The sequence below is a fragment of the Panulirus ornatus genome, chromosome 7 (assembly GCF_036320965.1).
Source record: "Panulirus ornatus isolate Po-2019 chromosome 7, ASM3632096v1, whole genome shotgun sequence".
Lineage (NCBI taxonomy): Eukaryota > Metazoa > Arthropoda > Malacostraca > Decapoda > Palinuridae > Panulirus > Panulirus ornatus.
Genome location: NC_092230.1, coordinates 16,434,862 through 16,461,760, shown reverse-complemented (window position 1 = coordinate 16,461,760; position 26,899 = coordinate 16,434,862). Strand labels below are relative to the sequence as shown.

Below are 26,899 nucleotides of genomic sequence, written 5' to 3'. Positions count from 1 at the left end.
GCACATCCATCCTCCTGCGCACAACTCTATCCATAGCCCACGCCTCGCAACCATACAACATTGTTGGAACCACTATTCCTTCAAACATACCCATTTTTGCTTTCCGGGATAATGTTCTCGACTTCCACACATTTTTCAAGGCTCCCAAAATTTTTGCCCCCTCCCCCACCCTATGATCCACTTCCGCTTCTATGGTTCCATCCGCTGACAGATCCACTCCCAGATATCTAAAACACTTCACTTCCTCCAGTTTTTCTCCATTCAAACTCACCTCCCAATTGACTTGACCCTCAACCCTACTGTACCTAATAACCTTGCTCTTATTCACATTTACTCTTAACTTTCTTCTTCCACACACTTTACCAAACTCCGTCACCAGCTTCTGCAGTTTCTCACATGAATCCGCCACCAGCGCTGTATCATCAGCGAACAACAACTGACTCACTTCCCAAGCTCTCTCATCCCCAACAGACTTCATACTTGCCCCTCTTTCCAAGACTCTTGCATTTACCTCCCTAACAACCCCATCCATAAACAAATTAAACAACCATGGAGACATCACACACCCCTGCCGCAAACCTACATTCACTGAGAACCAATCACTTTCCTCTCTTCCTACACGTACACATGCCTTACATCCTCGATAAAAACTTTTCACTGCTTCTAACAACTTGCCTCCCACACCATATATTCTTAATACCTTCCACAGAGCATCTCTATCAACTCTATCATATGCCTTCTCCAGATCCATAAATGCTACATACAAATCCATTTGCTTTTCTAAGTATTTCTCACATACATTCTTCAAAGCAAACACCTGATCCACACATCCTCTACCACTTCTGAAACCACACTGCTCTTCCCCAATCTGATGCTCTGTACATGCCTTCACCCTCTCAATCAATACTCAAAATTATGTTGTATCTCCCTTTTGTTTTATCTGTGCATCTATTGAAGAACTATACATTTACTTCATCATTTTATGTTTTGAAAACCAAAAGGTTTTGTTTATGTCACCCCTCACCCTTCTGTGTGTGTGTGTGTGTGTGTGTGTGTGTGTGTGTGATTATCTATCAGGATTTACATGCATGTAGTGTATAGAGAGAGACTTTTTTTTACTTGGGCCCCATCTTGAACATTTTCTGTCAAACAGAGACAATTCAGATTACATTTCTTCTGCAGTTCATTTGGGTAATCTTTAAATCTTTTCCACTGACCACTCTTTCACTGGTGTTGAAATTACTATGAAGTTATTTATGGGTAATTACCTGCTTGCTTGTAAGTTACATATTGTATGTATGGGGAGGGAATCTTACATTTCCTGGGCCCCATCTCTCAAACATTCTCTATCATAAACCTTTTAAATTCCTTTATATTAACTGCATTTACCATGACTTTGTCGATTTTATTCCAGTATTCCACAACTGATTTACTTTAAGGGTACTTTTTTACATCTTATCTCACAAGTTTCTTTATTGAATATCATGTCGTATCATATGGTTGTTTTATTCTTTCATTGCTTTATCCCTACAATTGCTGCATCATTTATAAGTTATGAAAACTTAAAGTTTGTGTTCATGTCACCCCTTGTGTGCGCGTGTGTGTGTGTGTGTGTTTATATGATTACATGTCAGTATTTACATACTTGTTGTACAGAGAGGGATTTTTATACTTGTTGGGCCCCATCTCTTGAACATTCTCTGTCATAGTTTCTTTGATCTCTGTATTCTGTTTGCATTAATAATGCTTTCTGTCATTTTGTTTTACTCATGCACCATGCTTATTCTGTAAACGTACTTTCTCATGTTTCTTGCTTAATTTCATATTTTTCTCAGGTTGTTTTGTCCCTTAATTTTTTGAAGAGCTGTTCACTGTCCTCATCATTGATCTGTTTTTGAAAAGTGAATATTGTGCTTGGGCCCCCTTTTCTCTTCTTTCTAAGGTGGGAAAATTTTTAAAGCCTCTAGCCATCCCCTGTAATCAGCTCTTAATTATGGTACAACCCTTTGTTGCTATTCTCTTGGCCTTCTTTATTAGCTCTTTGTGCTTCTACAGGTGAAGTGACCAAACTTGAGAATCATACTCTGAATTTAGGCTCATAAAATGTACGATGTGAATAACTTTGCTGATTATTTCTATATCCATGAACGTGGTTTCTGTTTTGATATTTATGTGTAGTTCTTATCTGTTTTGAATTACCTGTTTGTGCTGTAGGGAGGGTGTTTTGCACTTTTGGGGCCCTCATTTCCTAAACATTTTCTATCTTCTTTTTTCTTTCAAACTATTCGCCATTTCCCGCGTTAGTGAGGTAGTGTTAAGAACAGAGAACTGGGCCTTTGAGGGAATATCCTCACCTGGCCCCCTTCACTGTTCCTTCTTTTGGAAAAATAAAAAAAAAATAATGAGAGGGGAGGATTTCCAGCCCCCCCGCTCCCTCCCCTTTTAGTCGCCTTCTACAACACGCAGGGAATACGTGGGAAGTATTCTTTCTCCCCTATCCCCAGGGATTTTTCTATCTTATAACTTTGTAAATTTCTGTATGCTGTCTGCATTAATCAATGTCCTTCCATTCATTGACCATACTTATGCTATAAAAGTACTTCCACACATCTTTTTTAAACAAGTTTCTTACTTCATGTTATTACCACTGGTTGTTCCATCCCTACATTCTCTCTCTCTCTCTCTCTCTCTCTCTCTCTCTCTCTCTCTCTCTCTCTCTCTCTCTCTCTCTCTCTCTCTCTCTCTCTCTCTTTCTCTCTCTCTTTCTCTTTCTCTCTCTCCCCCCCCAGAATTTGAATCTTACGTTGTGTACAGATTTGTCTTTCCACTGATACATTTGTCACATCATTGGGTCTGTGATATATTAAGATTCATGTGACCTTCACCTAGTTGAGGTAAGGACATGTGAAAAACATTTTACCCCCACCATGTTGAGGTTGGGACACAGGTAAAAACTGCGAAATCAGTGACTGTATCTTTTAATCTCCGTGTAGCAGAGGTGGCCGGATATCCATCTCGGGGTGTGAATATGACCCATGGTGTATATATGTCTCTCTCTCTGCTTTGAAAGTTAAAGGTTGTGATTAGTTCACCCCTCACTGTTCTGTCTTCCAAGGTGGGCGATTTCAAGTTTCTAGCCTTTCCCAGTAACTTATCTGTTAAGTTTGGTATCATCTTTGTTGCCATCCTCTGGCCCATCTCTCTTAACTTTGTCTGCTTCTTTAGCTGCAATGACTAAACTTCAGAAGGATTTTCTAGTTTTGGCCTTATGTTGGGTCTGAATGTAGGTATTTCCATTTCCCTGTCCAAAAAGACTTCTTGTAATGGATAAGATGCATTCTTGAATATTTGTTAAGCAAGAAATCCATTACAAGGGGTCGTTATAGCATGGTGGCTAAGGAGATGCTCTCCTGTCAGTTTCAGTTCTTGTACTGGTAAAAGTATTGGATAGGCTTCCTGTGGTAACAGTAATGGTTCTGCAGATGTTATTTTGATATTGTTAGTATAAATAACACATGAAACTAGACTTAATCAACATTTACAAGCATGTTAGAACTTTTAGTGTTGTTGATCACTGCTGCCATGCTCTGGCACTTTCCTACACTTTCCTGACCTGTTGCCAGTCATGTCCAGCAGCTTATTTCTTGTGTAGAAAGAAATTGTTGCAACTTGGGATGTGCAGGAAAGGCTGGTTCTTTTTATCTTCTCATTGTTATTAAGTATCGTTTTAATGGTAGAGGAAGCTAATCCAAGTGATTCACTCACATGTGCATGATGCTTGCCTACCTCAACCCTGCATATTACTTGCATCTATAAGTCACCATTATCCCTTTCATGGACACCTTGGATATTTTACCTCTGCTTGCACATGCAAGTCATTTGACAGATGTGATGTGTTTAAATACTTTACTTATGCTTGCACATGCAGGTCATTTTCCAGATGTGATGAGTTTAAAGTATTCTATAGATAATGTAAACAAAGTTAGAGGCTGGTATATTTGTTGGTTCTTTTTCTTCTTCATTTGATGGATTTTTTTATTGTTTTATTATTTTATTTACCAGGAGGGTGGATGTGTTGGAAATGAAATGTTTGAGGACAGTATGTGGTGTGAGGTGGTTTGATTGAGTAAGTAATGAAAGGGTAAGAGATAAGTGTGGTAATAAAAAGAGTGTGGTTGAGAGAGCAGAAGAGGGTGTATTGAAATGGTTTGGTCACATGGAGAAAATGAGTGAGGAAAGATAGAAAAGAAGATATGTGTGTCAGAGGTGGAGGGAATGAGAAGTGGGAGACCAATTTAGAGGTGGAAGGATGGAGTGAAAAAGATTTTGAGCAATTGGGACCTGAACATACAGGAGGGTGAAAGAGGTCTCAATGTATAGTACTGAAATGCTATGCTATTATTATCTAGCAGAGTTTTCTTCATAAGTAATCTTATGTATGACCCTGGCAGCAGGTTGTGGATGAATTTAATTCCCAACTTCTTGTCACACACAGAATCAAGAAGCTTGTATCCTGCTAGATGATAATCATAATGAGGCCCTCTTTCACTTCATCCCATTCTCAGTACTTTATATTTGCTCTTGTTGAATTTCGTCAACCATGTGCCAAACCAGCTTCAGTGTCTGTGTAGGTTTCCTTGTTAGTGGATGCAATTCTTCTCTTTTTTTTTTAATTTTCCTCATGACCTTTGCATCATTAGCAAACATCTTCAGATAAGAGTCCATACCTTTAGGCAAATTATTTACTTAGATCAAGAAGGATAATGGCCCCAGAAGGTGGCATTCTGCTAGATCAAGAAGGATAATGGCCCCAGAAGGTGGCATTCTGCTGGTTATCTTGACCCATGTGAAGAAGGGTATTCTGACATGAATCTTCTGTTTCCTTCCACTGAGGTAATCTCTCCATCAGTGGAGTGTCACCCCCCCCCCCCCCCCCCCCCTATTCCTGCATGGTGATCCAGCTTCTTAATCATCTTCCCATATGATACACTGTCAGATGCTATCTGGCAGTTCAGATACAAACAATCCACCCAGATTCCTATCTATCTATCATTATCTCTGACACCCATTCCCTTTGGAAACTCTCTCAAGGGGGTGGCCAGGGCAAAATAGTCACCATAACTGATAAACTTCACCCAACCTTCCCTTTAGTCCAAGACGGAGTTCATGCACTCAGAAATTCAAAAGGGTTCTTACACATGACCTTTCCCTAAACTTGTGCTGTCTCTCACCCAAGTAATTTCTTTTCTGTAGAAATTCACTCATTTGCTTTCAAATAACCTTTTCTAGAATCTCATAGACTGTACTTTTGAGTAATACTGGTCTGTAGTTCAGCACCTGTTCCTGGTCTCCTTTCTCATAGATTGGAATGAAATTTGCCATTTTTCAGTCCTTTGGCACTGCCATTCTCCAGTGACATCATGAAGTGCCTCAAGAGGTTTATCCAGTATATCTGGATATATCTCCAGCATTAGAAAGGGTAGTGAGTGGTGGGATGAAGAAGTAAGATTATTAGTGAAAGAGAAGAGAGAGGCATTTGGATGATTTTTGCAGGGAAATAATGCAAATGAGTGGGAGATGTATAAAAGAAAGAGGCAAGAGGTCAAGAGAAAGGTGCAAGAGGTGAAAAAGAGGGCAAATGAGAGTTGGGGTGAGAGTGTATCATTAAATTCTAGGGAGAATAAAAAGAGGTTTTGGAAGGAGGTAAATAAAGTGCGTAAGACAAGGGAACAAATGGGAGCTTCAGTGAAGGGGGCAAATGGGGAGGTGATAACAAGTAGTGGTGATGTGAGAAGGAGATGGAGTGAGTATTTTGAAGGTTTGTTGAACGTGTTTGATGATAGAGTGGCAGATATGGGTGTTTTGGTCGAGGTGGTGTGCAAAGTGAGAGGGTTAGGGAAAATGATTTGGTAAACAGAGAAGAGGTAGTAAAAGCTTTGCGGAAGATGAAAGCCGGCAAGGCAGTGGGTTTGGTGGGTATTGCAGTGGAATTTATAAAAAAGGGGGTGACTGTATTGTTGACTGGTTGGTAAGGTTATTTAATGTATGTATGATTCATGGTGAGGTACCTGAGGATTGGCGGAATGCTTGCATGGTGCCATTGTACAAAGGCAAAGGGGATAAGAGTGAGTGCTCAAATTACAGAGGTATAAGTTTGTTGAGTATTCCTGGTAAACTATATGGGAGGGTACTGATTGAGAGGGTGAAGGCATGTACAGAGCATCAGATTGGTGAAGAGCAATGTGGTTTCAGAAGTGGTAGAGGATGTGTGGATCAGGTGTTTGCTTTGAAGAATGTATGTGAGAAATACTTAGAAAAACAAAGATTTGCTTGTAGCATGTATGGATCTGGAGAAGGCATATGATAGAGTTGATAGAGATGCTCTGTGAAAGGTACTAAGTATATATGGTGTGGGAGGCAAGTTGTTAGAAGCAGTGAAAAGTTTTTATCGAGGATGTAAGGCATGTGTACGTGTAGGAAGAGAGGAAAGTGATTGGTTCTCAGTGAATGTAGGTTTGCGGCAGGGGTGTGTGATGTCTCCATGGTTGTTTAATTTGTTTATGGATGGGGTTGTTAGGGAGGTGAATGCAAGAGTTTTGGAAAGAGGGGCAAGTATGCAGTCTGTTGTGGATGAGAGGGCTTGGGAAGTGAGTTAGTTGTTGTTTGCTGATGATACAGCTTTGGTGGCTGATTCATGTGAGAAACTGCAGAAGCTGGTGACTGAGTTTGGTAAAGTGTGTGAAAGAAGAAAGTTGAGAGTAAATGTGAATAAGAGGAAGGTTAATAGGTACAGTAGGGTTGAGGGTCAAGTCAGTTGGGAGGTAAGTTTAAATGGAGAAAAACTGGAGAAAGTGAAGTGTTTTAGATATCTGGGAGTGGATTTGGCAGCGGATGGAACCATGGAAGCGGAAGTGAATCATAGGGTGGGGGGGGGGGGCGAAATTCTGGGAGCCTTGAAGAATGTGTGGAAGTCGAGAACATTATCTCGGAAAGCAAAAGTGGGTATGTTTGAGGGAATAGTGGTTCCAACAATGTTGTATGGTTGCGAGGCGTGGGCTATGGATAGAGTTGTGCACAGGAGGGTGGATGTGCTGGAAATGAGATGTTTGAGGGCGATATGTGGTGTGAGGTGGTTTGATCGAGTAAGTAATGTAAGAGTAAGAGAGATGTGTGGTAATAAAAAGAGTGTGGTTGAGACAGCAGAAGAGGGTGTTTTGAAATGGTTTGGTCAGATGGAGAGAATGAGTGAGGAAAGATTGACCAAGAGGATATATGTGTCAGAGGTGGAGGAAATGAGGAGAAGAGGGAGACCAAATTGGAGGTGGAAAGATTGAGTGAAAAAGATTTTGAGTGATCGGGGCCTGAACATGCAGGAGGGTGAAAGGCATGCAAGGAGTAGAGTGAATTGGAAGGATGTAGTATACTGCATGGTCGATGTGCTGTCAGTGGATTGAACCAGGGCATGTGAAGCGTCTGGGGTAAACCATGGAAAGTTGTGTGGGGCCTGGATGTGGAAAGGGAGCTGTGGTTTCGGTGCATTATTATATGACAGCTAGAGACTGAGTGTGAACGAATGGGGCCTTTGTTGTCTTTTCCTAGCGCTACCTCGCTCACATGAGGGGGGAGGGGGGTGTTATTCCATGTGGCGAGGTGGCGATGGGAATGAATAAAGGCAGACAGTATGAATTATGTACATGTGTATATATGTATATGTCTGTGTGTGTATATATATGTATACATTGAGTTGTATAGGTATGTATATTTGCGTGTGTGGACGTGTATGTATATACATGTGTATGTGGGTGGGTTGGGCCATTCTTTTGTCTGTTTCCTTGCACTACCTTGCTAATGCGGGAAACAGCGACAAAGCAAAATAAATGAAATATCTCCAGCATATAAGTTGAAATTTCATCAGGATCATGAGCCTTACAGTGATCAAGATTTTTTAGCATTCTTTTAATGTCTTTTATAAGTTTCTCTTTTTTATACATGATCACTGCTTCCAGATGAAAGGCTGCATACATTCTCTAGATTTCATTTTCTAGATATATCAGTTTTTTCTGAAACCCCTCCCAATTCGATCTCATTGGTTTTAGGGTTATAGTGTCTTCCACTGTGAAAATACTTTTGTTTTAGTTTCTCATGTATCTTTACATCATCCTCGATTATAATCAATTTTTTAGCATTCTTTTAATGTCTTTTATAAGTTTCTCTTTTTTATACATGATCACTGCTTCCAGATGAAAGGCTGCATACATTCTCTAGATTTCATTTTCTAGATATATCACTGTTTTCTGAAACCCCTCCCAATTCGATCTCATTGGTTTTAGGGTTATAGTGTCTTCCACTGTGAAAATACTTTTGTTTTAGTTTCTCACGTATCTTTACATCATCCTCGATTATAATCTTTCCCTCTGCTCTCCAAATGATGTGAATTCTAATGAATTTATGAAAAATTGGTGAATTTTCTCTTTCTCCTTCCTTGTACACAGTATTGTTTAAAACTAAATCTTGTTCCTCCATCCTTATCCTCTTATACTCTCTCCTTGCTCTCTTATGCCTTGCAAATGCTGGCTGGCTGGAGTGTTGTCTGTATCTTTGTCTGCAGTTCTCGAAGCTTTTTTGCATTTTGACATGTTTTATAAATCATTCACTCCTCTTTCTTACCATTTCCTTTGTATATGAGGCTAAAGGTATCCATGTGTCTAATATTTCACTGTAAATTTCACAAAATCTCTTTCCTTAAAGCCCTTGTTCTTGGTTACAAAACTCCACTTCACAGTCTATGTTACCATAAAAATTGTTGAGGTTTGTATTTTTTCCATGATTACAGCCCTTTTTTGATGTCTTGTCTCATCTCTGTTCCTTTATTTGGAAACTCTTTACAGCCCATTAAGCTTGGCAGTTGGTAACTATTGTATGCACAAGCAATTATATTTATGGAGGTCCTCTTGTCTCTTGTTTAACTATTGACTAATAATAGCATTACTACATTACATCAGTAATTTTGGAAAATGATACATACTCATGATTTGAAAAATATTTGAAACTAGTTGTAATCTTATATCACTTAGGAAACACTTGTGGAATCTTTCATGATCCCTCCTGGAAGATGGTGTGTTATGTTTTACATTTTTGTCCAAGTAATCCATTTGGTTCAGGATAGTGTGAGTTTGAAATTGACACTCACTTCTCAAACAGACTTCTCCTTAAGGTTTCAGTTTGTATAGATATAAAGGAATGACTGTTTGAGGCTTGAGGATGATTATTGTAAATTTTATTATGTTTGATGGTTGATGGATAACAGGTCGAGATGGTCGAGGAACTGTCAGGAAAAGCTTCAACCGCTTCTCATCCCTAGCAAAAAGTGGTGTTGAGGACTTCTTAGTAGGTGAGTAAGGAGGTTGGCAGAGGCAAGGAATTTCTTCAGGAGAGATTGTGAGATTTGCAAACTCTTTGTTTAATTTAATTTTTCTTATTATTATGTAATGCAATATTTCACTTGCATGATGACCATTCAGTCTTCTTGAGCTTTACTTCGAAAGTTTTTCATTTATGCATGGATACTAGATTTTTTCTGTATGCTACACACTTTATTTTTTGTAAATTTGTCAGATACAGAAATATATAGCAACACACTTCATACATGTTATCTGTTCTTTTTTCGTATTTGTTCAAGAAAAACAATAACATTTTCAAAGTCTTTGCTGATGTGCATACAAGTGAAAGCCTATATTCATCTAATAGTCTTAAGAATTTAATGGTCCATGCTTACTACTGTCAGTTAACTACATGTTTATACACTGAACTTGATACATTAGGAACACTTACTCAAACAAGACAGTTAATATCAGAAAGTAGTAACTGGATTAAGTGCATCCCAGAGAGTAGAGTAATCCAAAGCTACGGGATGAGAGGTTCGCGGAGATTTCATGATTTAAAAAATTAAGTGTATGGTATGCAAGAAGTGTGCATTATATAATGGTTATTGCAACTTTAAAAGTTTGGATATTAAGCATCAGTTACCCTTCATTTACGTTGATGAAAAATAATGGCACTAAAGATTGATGATTTAGCACTAAAGATTGATGATTTATGTTATATAAGACGAGAAGAAATGGGAACATTGGCGAAGGGGGCTAGTAGTTGAAGTAATAACAGGTAGTTGATGAAGTGAGAAGATGGAGTGAGTATTTTGAAGGTTTGTTAAAAGTGTTTGATGATAGAGTGGCAGATATAGGGTATTTTAGTCAGGGTGATGTGCGAAGTGAGAAGGTCAGGGAAAATGCTTTGGTTAAGAGAGAAGAGGTAGAGGAAGCTTTACAGAAGATAAAATCCAACAAGGTAGTGGGTTTGGATAGCATTGCAGTAGAATTTATTAAGAAAGGGGGTGACTGTGTTGTTGATTGGTTGGTAAGGATATTCAGTGTATGTATGAATCAGGGTGAAGTGCCTGAGCATTGGCAGAATGGATGCATACTGCCATTGCACAGAGGCAAAGGGGATAAAGGTGAATGTTCAAACTACAGAGTCATAGATTTGTTGAGTATTCCTGGGAAATTGTATGTGAGGGTATTGATTGAGAGAGTGAAGGTATGTACAGAGTATCAGATTACGGAGGAGCAGTATGGTTTCAGAAGTTGTAGAGGATGTGTGGATCAGATGTTTGCTTTGAAGAATGTGTGAGAAATATGTAGAAAATCAGGTGGATTTGTATGTAGCATTTCTGGATCTGGAGAAGGCATATGGCAGGGTTGATAGAGATGCTTTGTGTAAGGTTTTAAGAGTATATGGTGAGGGAGGTAAGCTGCTAGAAGCAGTGAAAAGTTTTTATCAAGGATGTAAGGCATGTGTAAGAGTGGGAAGGGAGGATTGTCATTGGTTCCCAGTGAAGGATGGTCTGTGATGTTCCCATGGTTCTTTGATTTGTATATTTATGGATGGGGTGGTTAGGGAGGCAAGTGCTAGAGTTTTGGAGAGAGGGATGACTATGCAACCTGTTGGGGATGAAGGGGCCTGGGAAGTGAGTCAGCTGTTGTTCGCCGATGATACAGCTCTAGTGGCTGATTCGAGTGCGAAATTGCAGAAGTTGGTGACTGAATTTGGAAAAGGGTGTGAAAGGAGAAAGTTAAGAGTAAATGTGAATAAGAGCAAGGTTATTAGGTTCAGTAGGGGTGAGGGACAAGTTAATTGGGATGTCAGTTTAAATGGAGAAAAATTGGAGAAGTGAAGTGTTTTAGATATCGGGGAATGGCCTTAGCAGTGAATGGAACCATGGAAGTGGAAGTGAGTCACAGGGTGAGGGAGGGAGTGAATGCTTTGGGAGCGAGGAAGAATGTGTGGAAGGAGAAAATGTTATCTCGGAGAGCGAAAATGGGTATGTTTGAAGGAATAGTAGTTCCAACAATTTTATATGGTTGTGAGGCATGAGCTATAGATAGGGTTTTATGAAGGAGGGTGGATGTATTGGAAATGAAATGTTTTAGGACAATATGTGGTGTGAGGTGGTTTGATTAAGTAATGAAAGGGTAAGAGAGAGGTGTGGAAATTAAGAGAATGTGGTTGAGAGCAGAGAAGGGTGTGTTGAAATGGTTTGGACATATGGAGAGAATGAGTGAGGAAAGATTGACAAAGAGGATATATGTGTTAGAGGTGGAGGTAAGAAGGAGAAGCGAGAGACCAAATTGGAGGTGGAAGGATGGAGTGAAAAAGATTTTTAGTTATTGGGGCCTGAACATACAGGAGGAGAAGAAGCGTGCAAGGAACAGAGTGAATTGGAACGATGTGGTGTACCAGGGTCAACATGCTGTCAGTGGACTGAACTAGGGCATGTGAAATGTCTGGGGTAAACCATGGAAAGGTCTGTGGGGCCTGGTTGTGGATAGAGAGCTGTAGTTTTAGTGCATTACACCCTATCCATGAATGAAATAAACAACCATGGGGATATCACACATCCCTGCCGCAGACTGACCTTCACTGGGAACCAATCACTCTCCTCTCTTCCTACTCATACACATGCTTTACACCCTTGATCAAAACTTCTTGCTGCATCTAGCAGCTTACCTCCTGCGCTATATACTCTTAAAACCTTCCACAAAGCATCTCTATCAACCCTATCAAATGCCTTCCCCACATCCATAAATGCTACATACAAATCTGTCTGTATTTCTAAGTATTTCTCACATATATTCTTCAAAGGAACCACCCGATCCACACATACTCTACCACTTCTGAAACCACACTGTTCCTCCCCAATTTGATGTACTGTACATGTCTTCACCTTCTTAATCAATACCCTCCCATACATTTTTCTAGGAATACTCAACAGATTTATGTCTCTGTAGTTTGAACACTCACCTTTATCCCCTTTGCCTTTGTACAATGGTACTCTACATACATTCTGCTAATCCTCAGGCACTTCACCATGATCCATAAATACATAAAATATCCTTACCTACCAATCAACAATACAGTCACCCCTTTCTTAATAAATTCATCTGCAATGCCATCCAAACCCGCTGCCTTGCTAGATTTCATCTTCTGCAAGTCTTTCTTGACCTCTATTTTCTTCAACAAACCAATCTCCCTGACTCTCTCACTTCACACACCACCCAGACCAAAACTCCCTACATCTGCCATTCTCATCGTCAAACACATTCAACAAACCTTCAAAATGCTCACTCCATCTCCTCCTCACTTCATTACTACCTGTTATCACTCCCTTCCCCTGCCTCCTTCACTAATGTTCCCATTTGTTCTCTTGTCTTACCCATGTTATTTCCCTCCTTCCAAAACATCTTTTTATTCTCCTTAAAGTTTAATGATACTCTCTCACCCCTCTTTTTGCCCTCTTTTTTCATCCCTTGCACTTTCCTCTTGACCTCCTGCCACTTTCTCATATATATCTCCCAGTCATTGGCACTCCTTCCTTGCCATTATCATCCAAATGCCTCTCTCTTCTCTTTCACTAACAACTTCACTTCTTCATCCCACCCCTCACAACCCTTTCTAATCTGCCCACCTCCCACACCTTTCTCATGCCACATACATCTCTTGCACATGCCATCATTGCTTTCCTAAATACATCTCATTCCTCACACACTCCCCTCACGTCATTTGTTCTCTTTCCATTCTATGCTCAATCTCGTGGTACTTCCTCACACAAGAATTCTCCTTTCCAAGCTTATTTAATCTCACCTCTGTCTTCTCTCCAACATTTTCACTTTCGCATCCACAAGATAGTGATCAGACATCGTACCAGCTGCCCCTCTCAGCACATTAACATCCAAATGTCTCTTTTTTATGTATTTCATTTATTCATTATACAAATACACCTCCGATTTTCCAGCAACTGATGATTCAGCACCTCCTTTAGTCTAGACAGAATTTTTTTTTTTTTTTTTGTCGCTGTCTCCCGCGTTTGCGAGGTAGCGCAAGGAAACAGACGAAAGAAATGGCCCAACCCACCCCCATACACATGTATATACATACGTCCACACACGCAAATATACATACCTACACAGCTTTCCATGGTTTACCCCAGACGCTTCACATGCCCTGATTCAATCCACTGACAGCACGTCAACCCCAGTATACCACATCGCTCCAATTCACTCTATTCCTTGCCCTCCTTTCACCCTCCTGCATGTTCAGGCCCCGATCACACAAAATCTTTTTCACTCCATCTTTCCACCTCCAATTTGGTCTCCCTCTTCTCCTCGTTCCCTCCACCTCCGACACATATATCCTCTTGGTCAATCTTTCCTCACTCATTCTCTCCATGTGCCCAAACCATTTCAAAACACCCTCTTCTGCTCTCTCAACCACGCTCTTTTTATTTCCACACATCTCTCTTACCCTTACGTTACTTTCTCGATCAAACCACCTCACACCACACATTGTCCTCAAACATCTCATTTCCAGCACATCCATCCTCTTGCGCACAACTCTATCCATAGCCCACGCCTTGCAACCATACAACATTGTTGGAACCACTATTCCTTCAAACATACCCATTTTTGCTTTCCGAGATAATGTTCTCGACTTCCACACATTCTTCAAGGCTCCCAGAATTTTCGCCCCCTCCCCCACCCTATGATCCACTTCCGCTTCCATGGTTCCATCCGCTGCCAGATCCACTCCCAGATATCTAAAACACTTCACTTCCTCCAGTTTTTCTCCATTCAAACTCACCTCCCAATTGACTTGACCCTCAACCCTACTGTACCTAATAACCTTGCTCTTATTCACATTTACTCTTAACTTTCTTCTTTCACACACTTTACCAAACTCAGTCACCAGCTTCTGCAGTTTCTCACATGAATCAGCCACCAGCGCTGTATCATCAGCGAACAACAACTGACTCACTTCCCAAGCTCTCTCATCCCCAACAGACTTCATACTTGCCCCTCTTTCCAAAACTCTTGCGTTCACCTCCGTAACAACCCCATCCATAAACAAATTAAACAACCATGGAGACATCACACACCCCTGCCGCAAACCTACATTCACTGAGAACCAGACAGAATTACGTGAGGGAACTTGAAATTACCGTGGCCAAAGACAGTGTTGTGTGGAGGGCGTGCTCATTTACATTATTTACACTGCACTCGTGGTGGTGATACCGCAATTCTGTGAGATTCTTAGCTTATTTTGCATAAATTTAACCCTAGCTATGGTTTGTAAGACATATGAGAGTGTCAGTCGTGGTGTCAAATGTAAACACCAGTCCATATCGATCCAAGATAAAGTAGAACTGTTGAAAAAATGTACCGTGGTGTTTCGATTCATAAACTGTGTGACATCTACAGTATTGGCTCATCAACTGTTTATGATATAGAGAAGCAAAGGGAGAAAATATTGAAATTCTGTGCAGACAGCGATTCCAAGAAGCAAATGACAATTAGAAAAACTATGAAAGATGGTAAGAGTACTGAACACGATCAAGTGACGGTGGAATGGTTTCAATAGCATTAGACTGATGGAGTGAACATGTCAGGTAGCATGATAATGGACCAGGCTAAGTTGTTCCTTAAAGAACTTAATTACAACATGAGCATGACTATAGTTAAGGATAGCTTCAAAGATTCAAGAACATCATGGGATTTCTATAAATAAAGTGTGCAGAGAAAAGTGGTCTGCAAACCACGAAGGAGCTGCTAAGTATGTGGGCAAAAACTTGTGAAACTTGTAGCTGACGAGCACCTCAGTCCTGAGCAGGTGTATAATGTATATGAACTGCAATATTCTGGCGATGCACACCTAGGAAAACACTAACAACAGAAGACGAAGAAGACCCCACAGGATTCAAACAGGGGTGTATCTAGGGGAAATTGCGCCTATGGCAAGCACTGAAATTGCACCCCTGTCCACACGACACCAATATTTTTTATTTTTGTAACTTCTGCCGAAGAGATTATGTTTTTACCAGCATTTGTTTGTTTGTCTGTGAGCAACTTTCAACAAAAAATATGCACAAATTTTGATGAAATTTTCAGGGGAAGTCAGAAATGACACAAGGACCAATTGATTAGATTTTGGGAGTGACCCGAATCATTGTCTGGATCCAGGACGCCATTACGGAAATATCAATTTTTGTGAATAACTATTGAACTAATAATTATATCAATGTGATTCCAATTGCCAAAGATATGTTTTCCTTGGCAAGAAATTTAAATCTTTAAGATCCGAATCATTGTCTGGATCCAGGGCACCATTACACCACTGGCACCCCCCTTCAAGTGGCGCCCAGGGCACCTGCCCTACCTGTCATGCCCTAGATATGCCACTGGATTCAAACAATGTAAGGAAAGACTTATCATCTTAGGGTGTTCAAACATTTAATATTTGTTTGGATCCAAACAATCTAAGAACAGACTTACTATCTTAGGGTGCTCAAACACTCAATATTTGTTTGATTTAAATTTCTAGTAGTCCATGGTATACTTTAGACACATGGGAGATGTATAATTAGTGGGTTAGAGGTGTGTTGATGAATTATTATTTTGTGACCACAGTTGATCCGGCAAAGTAGTTAATCCGACAAGGCTCTGGAACCAAGAGTGCTGGAAAATTGGTGATGTACTTGTACTTGAATGCCTCTTCCCATGTGAGTGAGGTAGTGCCTGGAAGCAGACGAAGAATGGCCCATCCACTCATATACACATATATACACATAAATGCCCATACATGCACACATACATACATTTTATAATTTCTTATTACACCTACATGCTTGCCTTCATCCATTCTTGGTGCTGACCTGCCCCACAGGGAACAGCATTGTTACCCCGTGCTTCAGCGAGGTGGCACCAGGGAAACATACAAAAATGCCACATTCGTTCACACTCAGTCTTTAGCTGTCATGTGTAATGCACTGAAACCACAGCTCCCTATCCACATCCAGGCCCCAGAGACCTTTCCCTGGTTTACCCCAGACACTCCACATGCCTTGGTTCAGTCCATTGACAGCAGGTCGACCCTGGTATACCACGCACCAATTCACTCATTTCCTTGCACGCCTCTCACCCTCCTATATGTTCAGGCCCTAAACGCTCAAAATCTTTTTCACTCCATCCTTCCACCTCCAATTTAGTCTCCTGCTTCTCCTTGTTCCCTCCACCTTTGGCACATATATCCTCAGTCAATCTTTCCTTACTCATTCTCTCCATATGTCCAAACCATTTCGACACACTTTTTCTGCTCTCTCAACCATACTCTTTTTATTTCCACACACCTCTCTCACCCTTTCATTCAGTCAAACCACCTCACACCACATATTTTCCTCAAACATTTCATGTCCAATACATCCACCCTCCTTCATGCAACCCTATGTATAGCACATGCCTCACAACCATATAACATTCTTGGAACTACTATTCCTTCAAACATACCCAATTTTACTGTCTGAGAGAATGTTCTTTACCTCTACACATTCTTCATCGCTCCCTGAACCCCACCCTGTGACTCACTGCCGCTTCCATGGTTCCATTTACTTTTACATCTACTCCCAGTTATCTGAAACACTTCTCTTCCTCCAATTTTACCCCATTTAAACTTACATCCCAGTTTTCTTGTCCCTTAACCCTTCTGAACCTAATAACCTTGCTCTTATTCGCATTTACTTTCAACTTTCTCCTTTCATACACTTTTCCAAACTCAGTGACCAACTTTTGCATTTTCTCACTCGAGTCATCCACCAGATCTATATCATCGGCGGACAAGTGACTCACCAGGCCCTCTCATCCAACAGACTGCATACTCGCCCCTCTCTCCAGAACTCTTGCATTTACTTCCCTAACCACCCCATCCATAAACGAATTAAACAACCATCGAGACATCACACACCCCTGCCACAGACGGACATTTACTGGGAACCAATCACTCTCCTCTTTTCCCACTCGTACACATGCCTTACATCCTTGATAAAAACTTTTCCCTGCTTCTAGGTGCTTTCCTCCCACACCATATACTCTTCAAACTTTCCACAAAGCATTTCTTTCATCCCTATTATGGGCCTTCTCCAGATCCATAAATGCTACAAACAAATCCATTTTTTTTTCTAAGTATTTCTTGCTCACATTTTTCAAAGCAAACACATGATCCTTGCATCTTCTACCACTTCTGAAACCACACTGTTCATCCCAATATGATGCTCTGTACATATACATATATTAACATATACACATATACATACACCTACACAGACATATATATATTTTTTTTTATTTATTTATTTATTATACTATGTCGCTGTCTCCTGCGTTTGCGAGGTAGCGCAAGGAAACAGACGAAAGAAATGGCCCAACCCCCCCCCCATACACATGTATATACATACGTCCACACACGCAAATATACATACCTACACAGCTTTCCATGGTTTACCCCAGTCGCTTCACATGCCTTGATTCAATCCACTGACAGCACGTCAACCCCGGTATACCACATCGCTCCAATTCACTCTATTCCTTGCCCTCCTTTCACCCTCCTGCATGTTCAGGCCCCGATCACACAAAATCTTTTTCACTCCATCTTTCCACCTCCAATTTGGTCTCCCTCTTCTCCTTGTTCCCTCCACCTCCGACACATATATCCTCTTGGTCAATCTTTCCTCACTCATTCTCTCCATGTGCCCAAACCACTTCAAAACACCCTCTTCTGCTCTCTCAACCACGCTCTTTTTATTTCCACACATCTCTCTTACCCTTACGTTACTCACTCGATCAAACCACCTCACACCACACATTGTCCTCAAACATCTCATTTCCAGCACATCCATCCTCCTGCGCACAACTCTATCCATAGCCCACGCCTCGCAACCATACAACATTGTTGGAACCACTATTCCCTCAAACATACCCATTTTTGCTTTCCGAGATAATGTTCTCGACTTCCACACATTCTTCAAGGCCCCCAGAATTTTCGCCCCCTCCCCCACCCTATGATCCACTTCCGCTTCCATGGTTCCATCCGCTGACAGATCCACTCCCAGATATCTAAAACACTTCACTTCCTCCAGTTTTTCTCCATTACAACTCACCTCCCAATTGACTTGACCCTCAACCCTACTGTACCTAATAACCTTGCTCTTATTCACATTTACTCTTAACTTTCTTCTTCCACACACTTTACCAAACTCAGTCACCAGCTTCTGCAGTTTCTCACATGAATCAGCCACCAGCGCTATATCATCAGCGAACAACAACTGACTCACTTCCCAAGCTCTCTCATCCCCAACAGACTTCATACTTGCCCCTCTTTCCAAAACTCTTGCATTTACCTCCCTAACAACCCCATCCATAAACAAATTAAACAACCATGGAGACATCACACACCCCTGCCGCAAACCTACATTCACTGAGAACCAATCACTTTCCTCTTTTCCTACACGTACACATGCCTTACATCCTCAATAAAAACTTTTCACTGCTTCTAACAACTTTCCTCCCACACCATATATTCTTAATACCTTCCGCAGAGCATCTCTATCAACTCTATCATATGCCTTCTCCAGATCCATAAATGCTACATACAAATCCATTTGCTTTTCTAAGTATTTCTCACATACATTCTTCAAAGCAAACACCTGATCCACACATCCTCTACCACTTCTGAAACCACACTGCTCTTCCCCGATCTGATGCTCTGTACATGCCTTCACCCTCTCAATCAATACCCTCCCATACAATTTATCAGGAATACTCAACAAACTTATACCTCTGTAATTTGAGCACTCACTCTTATCCCCTTTGCCTTTGTACAATGGCACTATGCACGCATTCTGCCAATCCTCAGGCACCTCACCATGAGTCATACATACATTAAATAACCTTACCAACCAGTCCACAATACAGTCACCCCCTTTTTTAATAAATTCCACTGCAATACCATCCAAACCTGCTGCCTTCCCGCCTTTCATCTTCCGCAAAGCTTTCACTACCTCTTCTCTGTTTACCAAATCATTTTCCCTAACCCTCTCACTTTGCACACCACCTCGACCAAAACACCCTATATCTGCCACTCTATCATCAAACACATTCAACAAACCTTCAAAATACTCACTCCATCTCCTTCTCACATCACCACTACTTGTTATCACCTCCCCATTTGCGCCCTTCACTGAAGTTCCCATTTGCTCCCTTGTCTTACGCACTTTATTTACCTCCTTCCAGAACATCTTTTTATTCTCTCTAAAATTTAATGATACTCTCTCAACCCAACTCTCATTTGCCCTTTTTTTCACCTCTTGCACCTTTCTCTTGACCTCCTGTCTCTTTCTTTTATACATCTCCCACTCAATTGCATTTTTTCCCTGCAAAAATCGTCCAAATGCCTCTCTCTTCTCTTTCACTAATACTCTTACTTCTTCATCCCACCACTCACAACCCTTTCTAATCAACCCACCTCCCACTCTTCTCATGCCACAAGCATCTTTTGCGCAATCCATCACTGATTCCCTAAATACATCCCATTCCTCCCCGACTCCCCTTACTTCCATTGTTCTCACCTTTTTCCATTCTGTACTCAGTCTCTCCTGATACTTCCTCACACAGGTCTCCTTCCCAAGCTCACTTACTCTCACCACCCTCTTCACCCCAACATTCACTCTTCTTTTCTGAAAACCCATACAAATCTTCACCTTAGCCTCCACAAGATAATGATCAGACATCCCTCCAGTTGCACCTCTCAGCACATTAACATCCAAAAGTCTCTCTTTCGCACGCCTGTCAATTAACACATAATCCAATAATGCTCTCTGGCCATCTCTCCTACTTACATAAGTATACTTATGTATATCTCGCTTTTTAAACCAGGTATTCCCAATCATCAGTCCTTTTTCAGCACACAAATCTACAAGCTCTTCACCATTTCCATTTACAACACTGAACACCCCATGTATACCAATTATTCCCTCAACTGCCACATTACTCACCTTTGCATTTAAATCACCCATCACTATAACCCGGTCTCGTGCATCAAAACCACCAACACACTCATTCAGCTGCTCCCAAAACACTTGCCTCTCATGATCTTTCTTCTCATGCCCAGGCGCATATGCACCAATAATCACCCACCTCTCTCCATCAACTTTCAGTTTTACCCATATTAATCGAGAATTTACTTTTTTACATTCTATCACATACTCCCACAACTCCTGTTTCAGGAGTATTGCTACTCCTTCCCTTGCTCTTGTCCTCTCACTAACCCCTGACTTTACTCCCCAGACATTCCCAAACCACTCTTCCCCTTTACCCTTGAGCTTCGTTATATATATATATATATATATATATATATATATATATATATATATATATATATATACATATATATATATTTTTTAATTTTTAATTTGCTTTGTCGCTGTCTCCCGTGTTTGCGAGGTAACGCAAGGAAACAGACGGAAGTAATGTCCCAGCCCACCCCCATACACATGTATATATATACACGTCCACACACGCAAATATACATACCTATACATCTCAGTGTACACATAGATACAACACAGACATATACATATATACACATGTACATAATTCATACTGTCTGTCTTTATTTATTCCCATCGCCACCTCGCCACACATGGAATAACATCCCCCTCCCCCCTCATGTGTGCGAGGTAGCGCTAGGAAAAGACAAGAAAGGCCCCATTCGTTCACACTCAGTCTCAAGCTGTCATGTAATAATGCCTGAAACCAAAGCTCCGTTTCCACATCCAGGCCCCACAGAACTTTCCATGGTTTACCCCAGACGCTTCTCATGCCCTGATTCAATCCATTGACAGCACGTCGACCCTGGTACCACATCGATCCAATTCACTCTATTCCTTGCCCGCCTTTCACCCTCCTGCATGCTCAGGCCCCGATCACTCAAAATCTTTTTCACTCCATCTTCCCACCTCCAATTTGGTCTCCCACTTCTCCTCGTTCCCTCCGCCTCCAACACACATATCCTCTTGGTCAATCTTTCCTCACTCATTCTCTCTATGTGCCCAAACCATTTCAAAACACCCTCTTCTGCTCTCTCAACCACGCTCTTTTTATTTCCACACATCTCTCTTACCCTTACATTACTTACTCGATCAAACCACCTCACACCACATATTGTCCTCAAACATCTCATTTCCAGCACATCCACCCTCCTGCACACAACTCTATCCATAGCCCATGCCTCGCAACCATACAACAGTGTTGGAACCACTATTCCTTCAAACATACCCATTTTTGCTTTCCGAGATAATGTTCTCGACTTCCACACATTCTTCAACGCTCCCAGGATTTTCGTCCCCTCCCCCACCCTATGATTCACTTCCGCTTCCATGGTTCCATCCACTGCCAAATCCACTCCCAGATATCTAAAACACTTTACTTCCTCCAGTTTTTCTCCATTCAAACTTACCTCCCAATTGCCTTGACCCTCAACCCTACTGTACCTAATAACCTTGCTCTTATTCACATTTACTCTTAACTTTCTTCTTTCATACACTTTACCAAACTCAGTCACCAGCTTCTGCAGTTTCTCACATGAATCAGCCACCAGCGCTGTATCATCAGCAAACAACAACTGACTCACTTCCCAAGCTCTCTCATCCCCAACAGACTGCATACTTGCCCCTCTTTCCAAAACTCTTGCATTCACCTCCCTAACAACCCCTTCCATAAACAAATTAAACAACCATGTAGACGTCACACACCCCTGCCACAAACCTACATTCACTGAGAACCAGTCACTTTCCTCTCTTCCTACACGTACACATGCCTTACATCCTTGATAAAAACTTTTCACTGCTTCTAACAATTGCCTCCCACACCATATATTCTTAGTACCTTCCACAGAGCATCTCTATCAACTCTATCATATGCCTTCTCCAGATCCATAAATGCTACATACAAATCCATTTGCTTTTCTAAGTATTTCTCACATACATTCTTCAAAGCAAACACATCCTCTACCACTTCTGAAACCACACTGCTCTTCCCCAATCTGATGCTCTGTACATGCCTTCACCCTTTCAATCAATACCTTCCCATATAGTTTACCAGGAATACTCAACAAACTTACACCTCTGTAATTTGAGCACTCACTCTTATCCCCTTTGCCTTTGTACAATGGCACTATGCAAGCATTCCGCCAATCCTTAGGCACCTCACCATGAATCATACATACATTGAATAACCTTACCAACCAGTCAACAATACAGTCACCCCCTATTTTAATAAATTCCACTGCAATACCATCCAAACCTGCTGCCTTGCTGGCTTTCATCATCCGCAAAGCTTTTACTACCTCTTCTCTGTTTACCAAATCATTTTTCCTAACCCTCTCACTTTGCACACCACCTCGACCAAAGCACTCTTTATCTGCCACTCTATCATCAAACACATTCAACAAACCTTCAAAATACTCACTCCATCTCCTCACATCACCACTACTTGTTATCACCTCCCCATTAGCCCCCTTCACTGAAGTTCCCATTTGCTCCCTTGTCTTACGCACTTTATTTACCTCCTTCCAGAGCATCTTTTTATTCTCCCTAAAATTTAATGATACTCTCTCACCCCAACTCTCATTTGCCCTCTTTTTCACCTCTTGCACCTTTCTCTTGACCTCCTGCCTCTTTCTTTTATACATCTCCCACTCATTTGCATTATTTCCCAGCAAAAATCATGTAAATCCCTCTCTCTTCTCTTTCACTAATAATCTTACTTCTTCATCCCACCACTCACTACCCTTTCTAATCTGCCCACCTCCCACGCTTCTCATGCCACAAGCATATATAAATGGTTGGTAAGGTTATTTAATGTATGTGTGATTGATGGTGAGGTGCCTGAGGATTGGCGGAATGCTTGCATAGTGCCATTGTACAAAGGCAAAGGGGATAAGAGTGAGTGCTCAAATTACAGAGTTATAAGTTTGTTGAGTATTCCTGGTAAATTATATGGGAGGGTATTGATTGAGAGGGTGAAGGCATGTACAGAGCATCAGATTAGGGAAGAGCAGTGTGGTTTCAGAAGTGGTAGAGGATGTGTGGATTAGGTGTTTGCTTTGAAGAATGTATGTGAGAAATACTTAGAAAAGCAAATGGATTTGTATGTAGCATTTATGGATCTGGAGAAGGCATAAGATAGAGTTGATAGAGATGCTCTGTGGAAGGTATTAAGAATATATGGTGTGGGAGGCAAGTTGTTAGAAGCAGTGAAAAGTTTTTATCGAGGATGTTTGATGGAATAGTGGTTCCAAAAATGTTGTATGGCTGTGAGGCGTGGGCTATGGATAGAGTTGTGCGCAGGAGGGTGGATGTGCTGGAAATGAGATGTTTGAGGACAATATGTGGTGTGAGGTGGTTTGATCGAGTAAGTAATGAAAGGGTAAGAGGGATGTGTGGAAATAAAAAGAGTGTGGTTGAGAGAGCAGAAGAGGATGTTTTGAAATGGTTTGGTCACATGGAGAGAATGAGTGAGGAAAGATTGACCAAGAGGATATGTGTGTCAGAGGTGGAGGGAACGAGGAGAAGTGGGAGACCAAATTGGAGGTGGAAAGATTGAGTGAAAAAGATTTTGAGTGATCGAGGCCTGAACATGCAGGAGGGTGAAAGGCGTGCAAGCAATAGAGTGAATTGGAACAATGTAGTATACCGGGGTCGACGTACTGTCAATGGATTGGACCAGGGCATGTGAAGCATCTGGGGTAAACCATTGGAAAGTTCTGTGGGGCCTGGATGTGGAAAGGGAGCTGTGGTTTCGGTGCATTATTACATGACAGCTAGAGACTGAGTGTGAACGAATGTGGCCTTTGTTGTCTTTTCCTAGGGCTACCTTGCACATATGAGGGGGGAGGGGGATGTTATTCCATGTGTGGCGAGGTGGCAATGGGAATAAATACAGACAGTATGAAAAGTCTGTGTGTGTATATATATGTGTACATTGAGATGTATAGGTATGTGTATTTGCATGTGTGGACGTGTATGTATATACATGTGTATGTGGGTGGGTTGGGCCATTCTTTCGTCTGTTTCTTTGCGCTACCTCGCTAACTCGGGTGACAGCGACAAAGCAAAATATAAAAAGATAATATATATATATATATATATATATATATATATATATATATATATATATATATATATATATATATTATCCCTGGGATAGGGGAGAAAGAATACTTCCCACGTATTCCCTGCGTGTCGTAGAAGGCGACTAAAAGGGAAGGGAGCGGGTGGCTGGAAATCCTCCCCTCTCGTTTTTTTTTAATTTTCCAAAAGAAGGAACAGAGAAGGGGGCCAGGTGAGGATATTCCCTCTAAGGCCCAGTCCTCTGTTGATAACGCTACCTCGCTAATGCGGGAAATGGCGAATAGTACGAAAGAAAAAGATATATATATATATATATATATATATATATATATATATATATATATATATATATATATATATATATATCTTTTCTTTCTTTCAAACTATTTGCCATTTCCCGCGTTAGCGAAGTAGCGTTAAGAACAGAGAACTGGGCCTTTGAGGGAATATCCTTACCTGGCCCCCTTCTCTGTTCCTTCTCTTGGAAAATTAAAAAAAAATAATGAGAGGGGAGGATTTCCAGCCCCCCGCTCCCTCCCCTTTTAGTCGCCTTCTACGACACGCAGGGAATACGTGGGAAGTATTCTTTCTCCCCTATCCCCAGGGATATATATATATATATATTTCTTTTTTTTTTTTTTTTTTTCTTTGTCGCTGTCTCCCGCGTTTGCATGGTAGCGCAAGGAAACAGACGAAAGAAATGGCCCAACCCACCCCCATACACATGTATATACATACGTCCACACACGCAAATATACATACCTACACAGCTTTCCATGGTTTACCCCAGACGCTTCACATGCCCTGATTCAATCCACTGACAGCACGTCAACCCCGGTATACCACATCGATCCAATTCACTCTATTCCTTGCCCTCCTTTCACCCTCCTGCATTTTCAGGCCCCGATCACACAAAATCTTTTTCACTCCATCTTTCCACCTCCAGTTTGGTCTCCCACTTCTCCTCGTTTCCTCCACCTCCGACACATATATCCTCTTGGTCAATCTTTCCTCACTCATTCTCTCCATTTGCCCAAACCATTTCAAAACACCCTCTTCTGCTCTCTCAACCACGCTCTTTTTATTTCCACACATCTCTCTTACCCTTACGTTACTTACTCGATCAAACCACATCACACCACACATTGTCCTCAAACATCTCATTTCCAGCACATCCATCCTCCTGCGCACAACTCTATCCATAGCCCACGCCTCGCAACCATACAACATTGTTGGAACCACTATTCCTTCAAACATACCCATTTTTACTTTCCGAGATAATGTTCTCGACTTCCACACATTCTTCAAGGCTCCCAGGATTTTCGCCCCCTCCCCCACCCTATGATCCACTTCCGCTTCCATGGTTCCATCCACTGCCAGATCCACTCCCAGATATCTAAAACACTTTACTTCCTCCAGTTTTTCTCCATTCAAACTTACCTCCCAATTGACTTGACCCTCAACCTTACTGTACCTAATAACCTTGCTCTTATTCACATTTACTCTTAACTTTCTTCTTTCACACACTTTACCAAACTCAGTCACCAGCTTCTGCAGTTTCTCACATGAATCAGCCACCAGCGCTGTATCATCAGCGAACAACAACTGACTCACTTCCCAAGCTCTCTCATCCCCAACAGACTTCATACTTGCCCCTCTTTCCAGGACTCTTGCATTTACCTCCCTAACAACCCCATCCATAAACAAATTAAACAACCATGGAGACATCACACACCCCTGCCGCAAACCTACATTCACTGAGAACCAATCACTTTCCTCTCTTCCTACACGTACACATGCCTTACATCCTCGATAAAAACTTTTCACTGCTTCTAACAACTTGCCTCCCACACCATATATTCTTAATACCTTCCACAGAGCATCTCTATCAACTCTATCATATGCCTTCTCCAGATCCATAAATGCTACATACAAATCCATTTGCTTTTCTAAGTATTTCTCACATACATTCTTCAAAGCAAACACCTGATCCACACATCCTCTACCACTTCTGAAACCGCACTGCTCTTCCCCAATCTGATGCTCTGTACATGCCTTCACCCTCTCAATCAATACCCTCCCATATAATTTACCAGGAATACTCAACAAACTTATACCTCTGTAATTTGAGCACTCACTCTTATCCCCTTTGCCTTTGTACAATGGCACTATGCACGCATTCCGCCAATCCTCAGGCACCTCACCATGAGTCATACATACATTAAATAACCTTACCAACCAGTCAACAATACAGTCACCCCCTTTTTTAATAAATTCCACTGCAATACCATCCAAACCTGCTGCCTTGCCGGCTTTCATCTTCCGCAAAGC

General features: G+C 41.3%; 1 protein-coding gene across 2 annotated transcripts in view; it reads left to right on the top strand.

Annotated features, from left to right (window-relative positions):
• Positions 1-26,899, top strand: part of LOC139749430 (sorting nexin-18-like) — a 159,049-nt gene that overhangs the window by 84,296 nt on the left and 47,854 nt on the right. The window contains exon 5 of one of the 2 annotated variants that reach the window (XM_071663276.1): positions 9,308-9,391. The exons of the other annotated variant lie outside the window; for it this stretch is intronic. Within the exon in view, the coding sequence (XP_071519377.1) occupies positions 9,308-9,391 (84 nt within the window). The remainder of the gene's footprint in view (positions 1-9,307; positions 9,392-26,899) is intronic. 2 annotated transcript variants of the gene reach the window in all.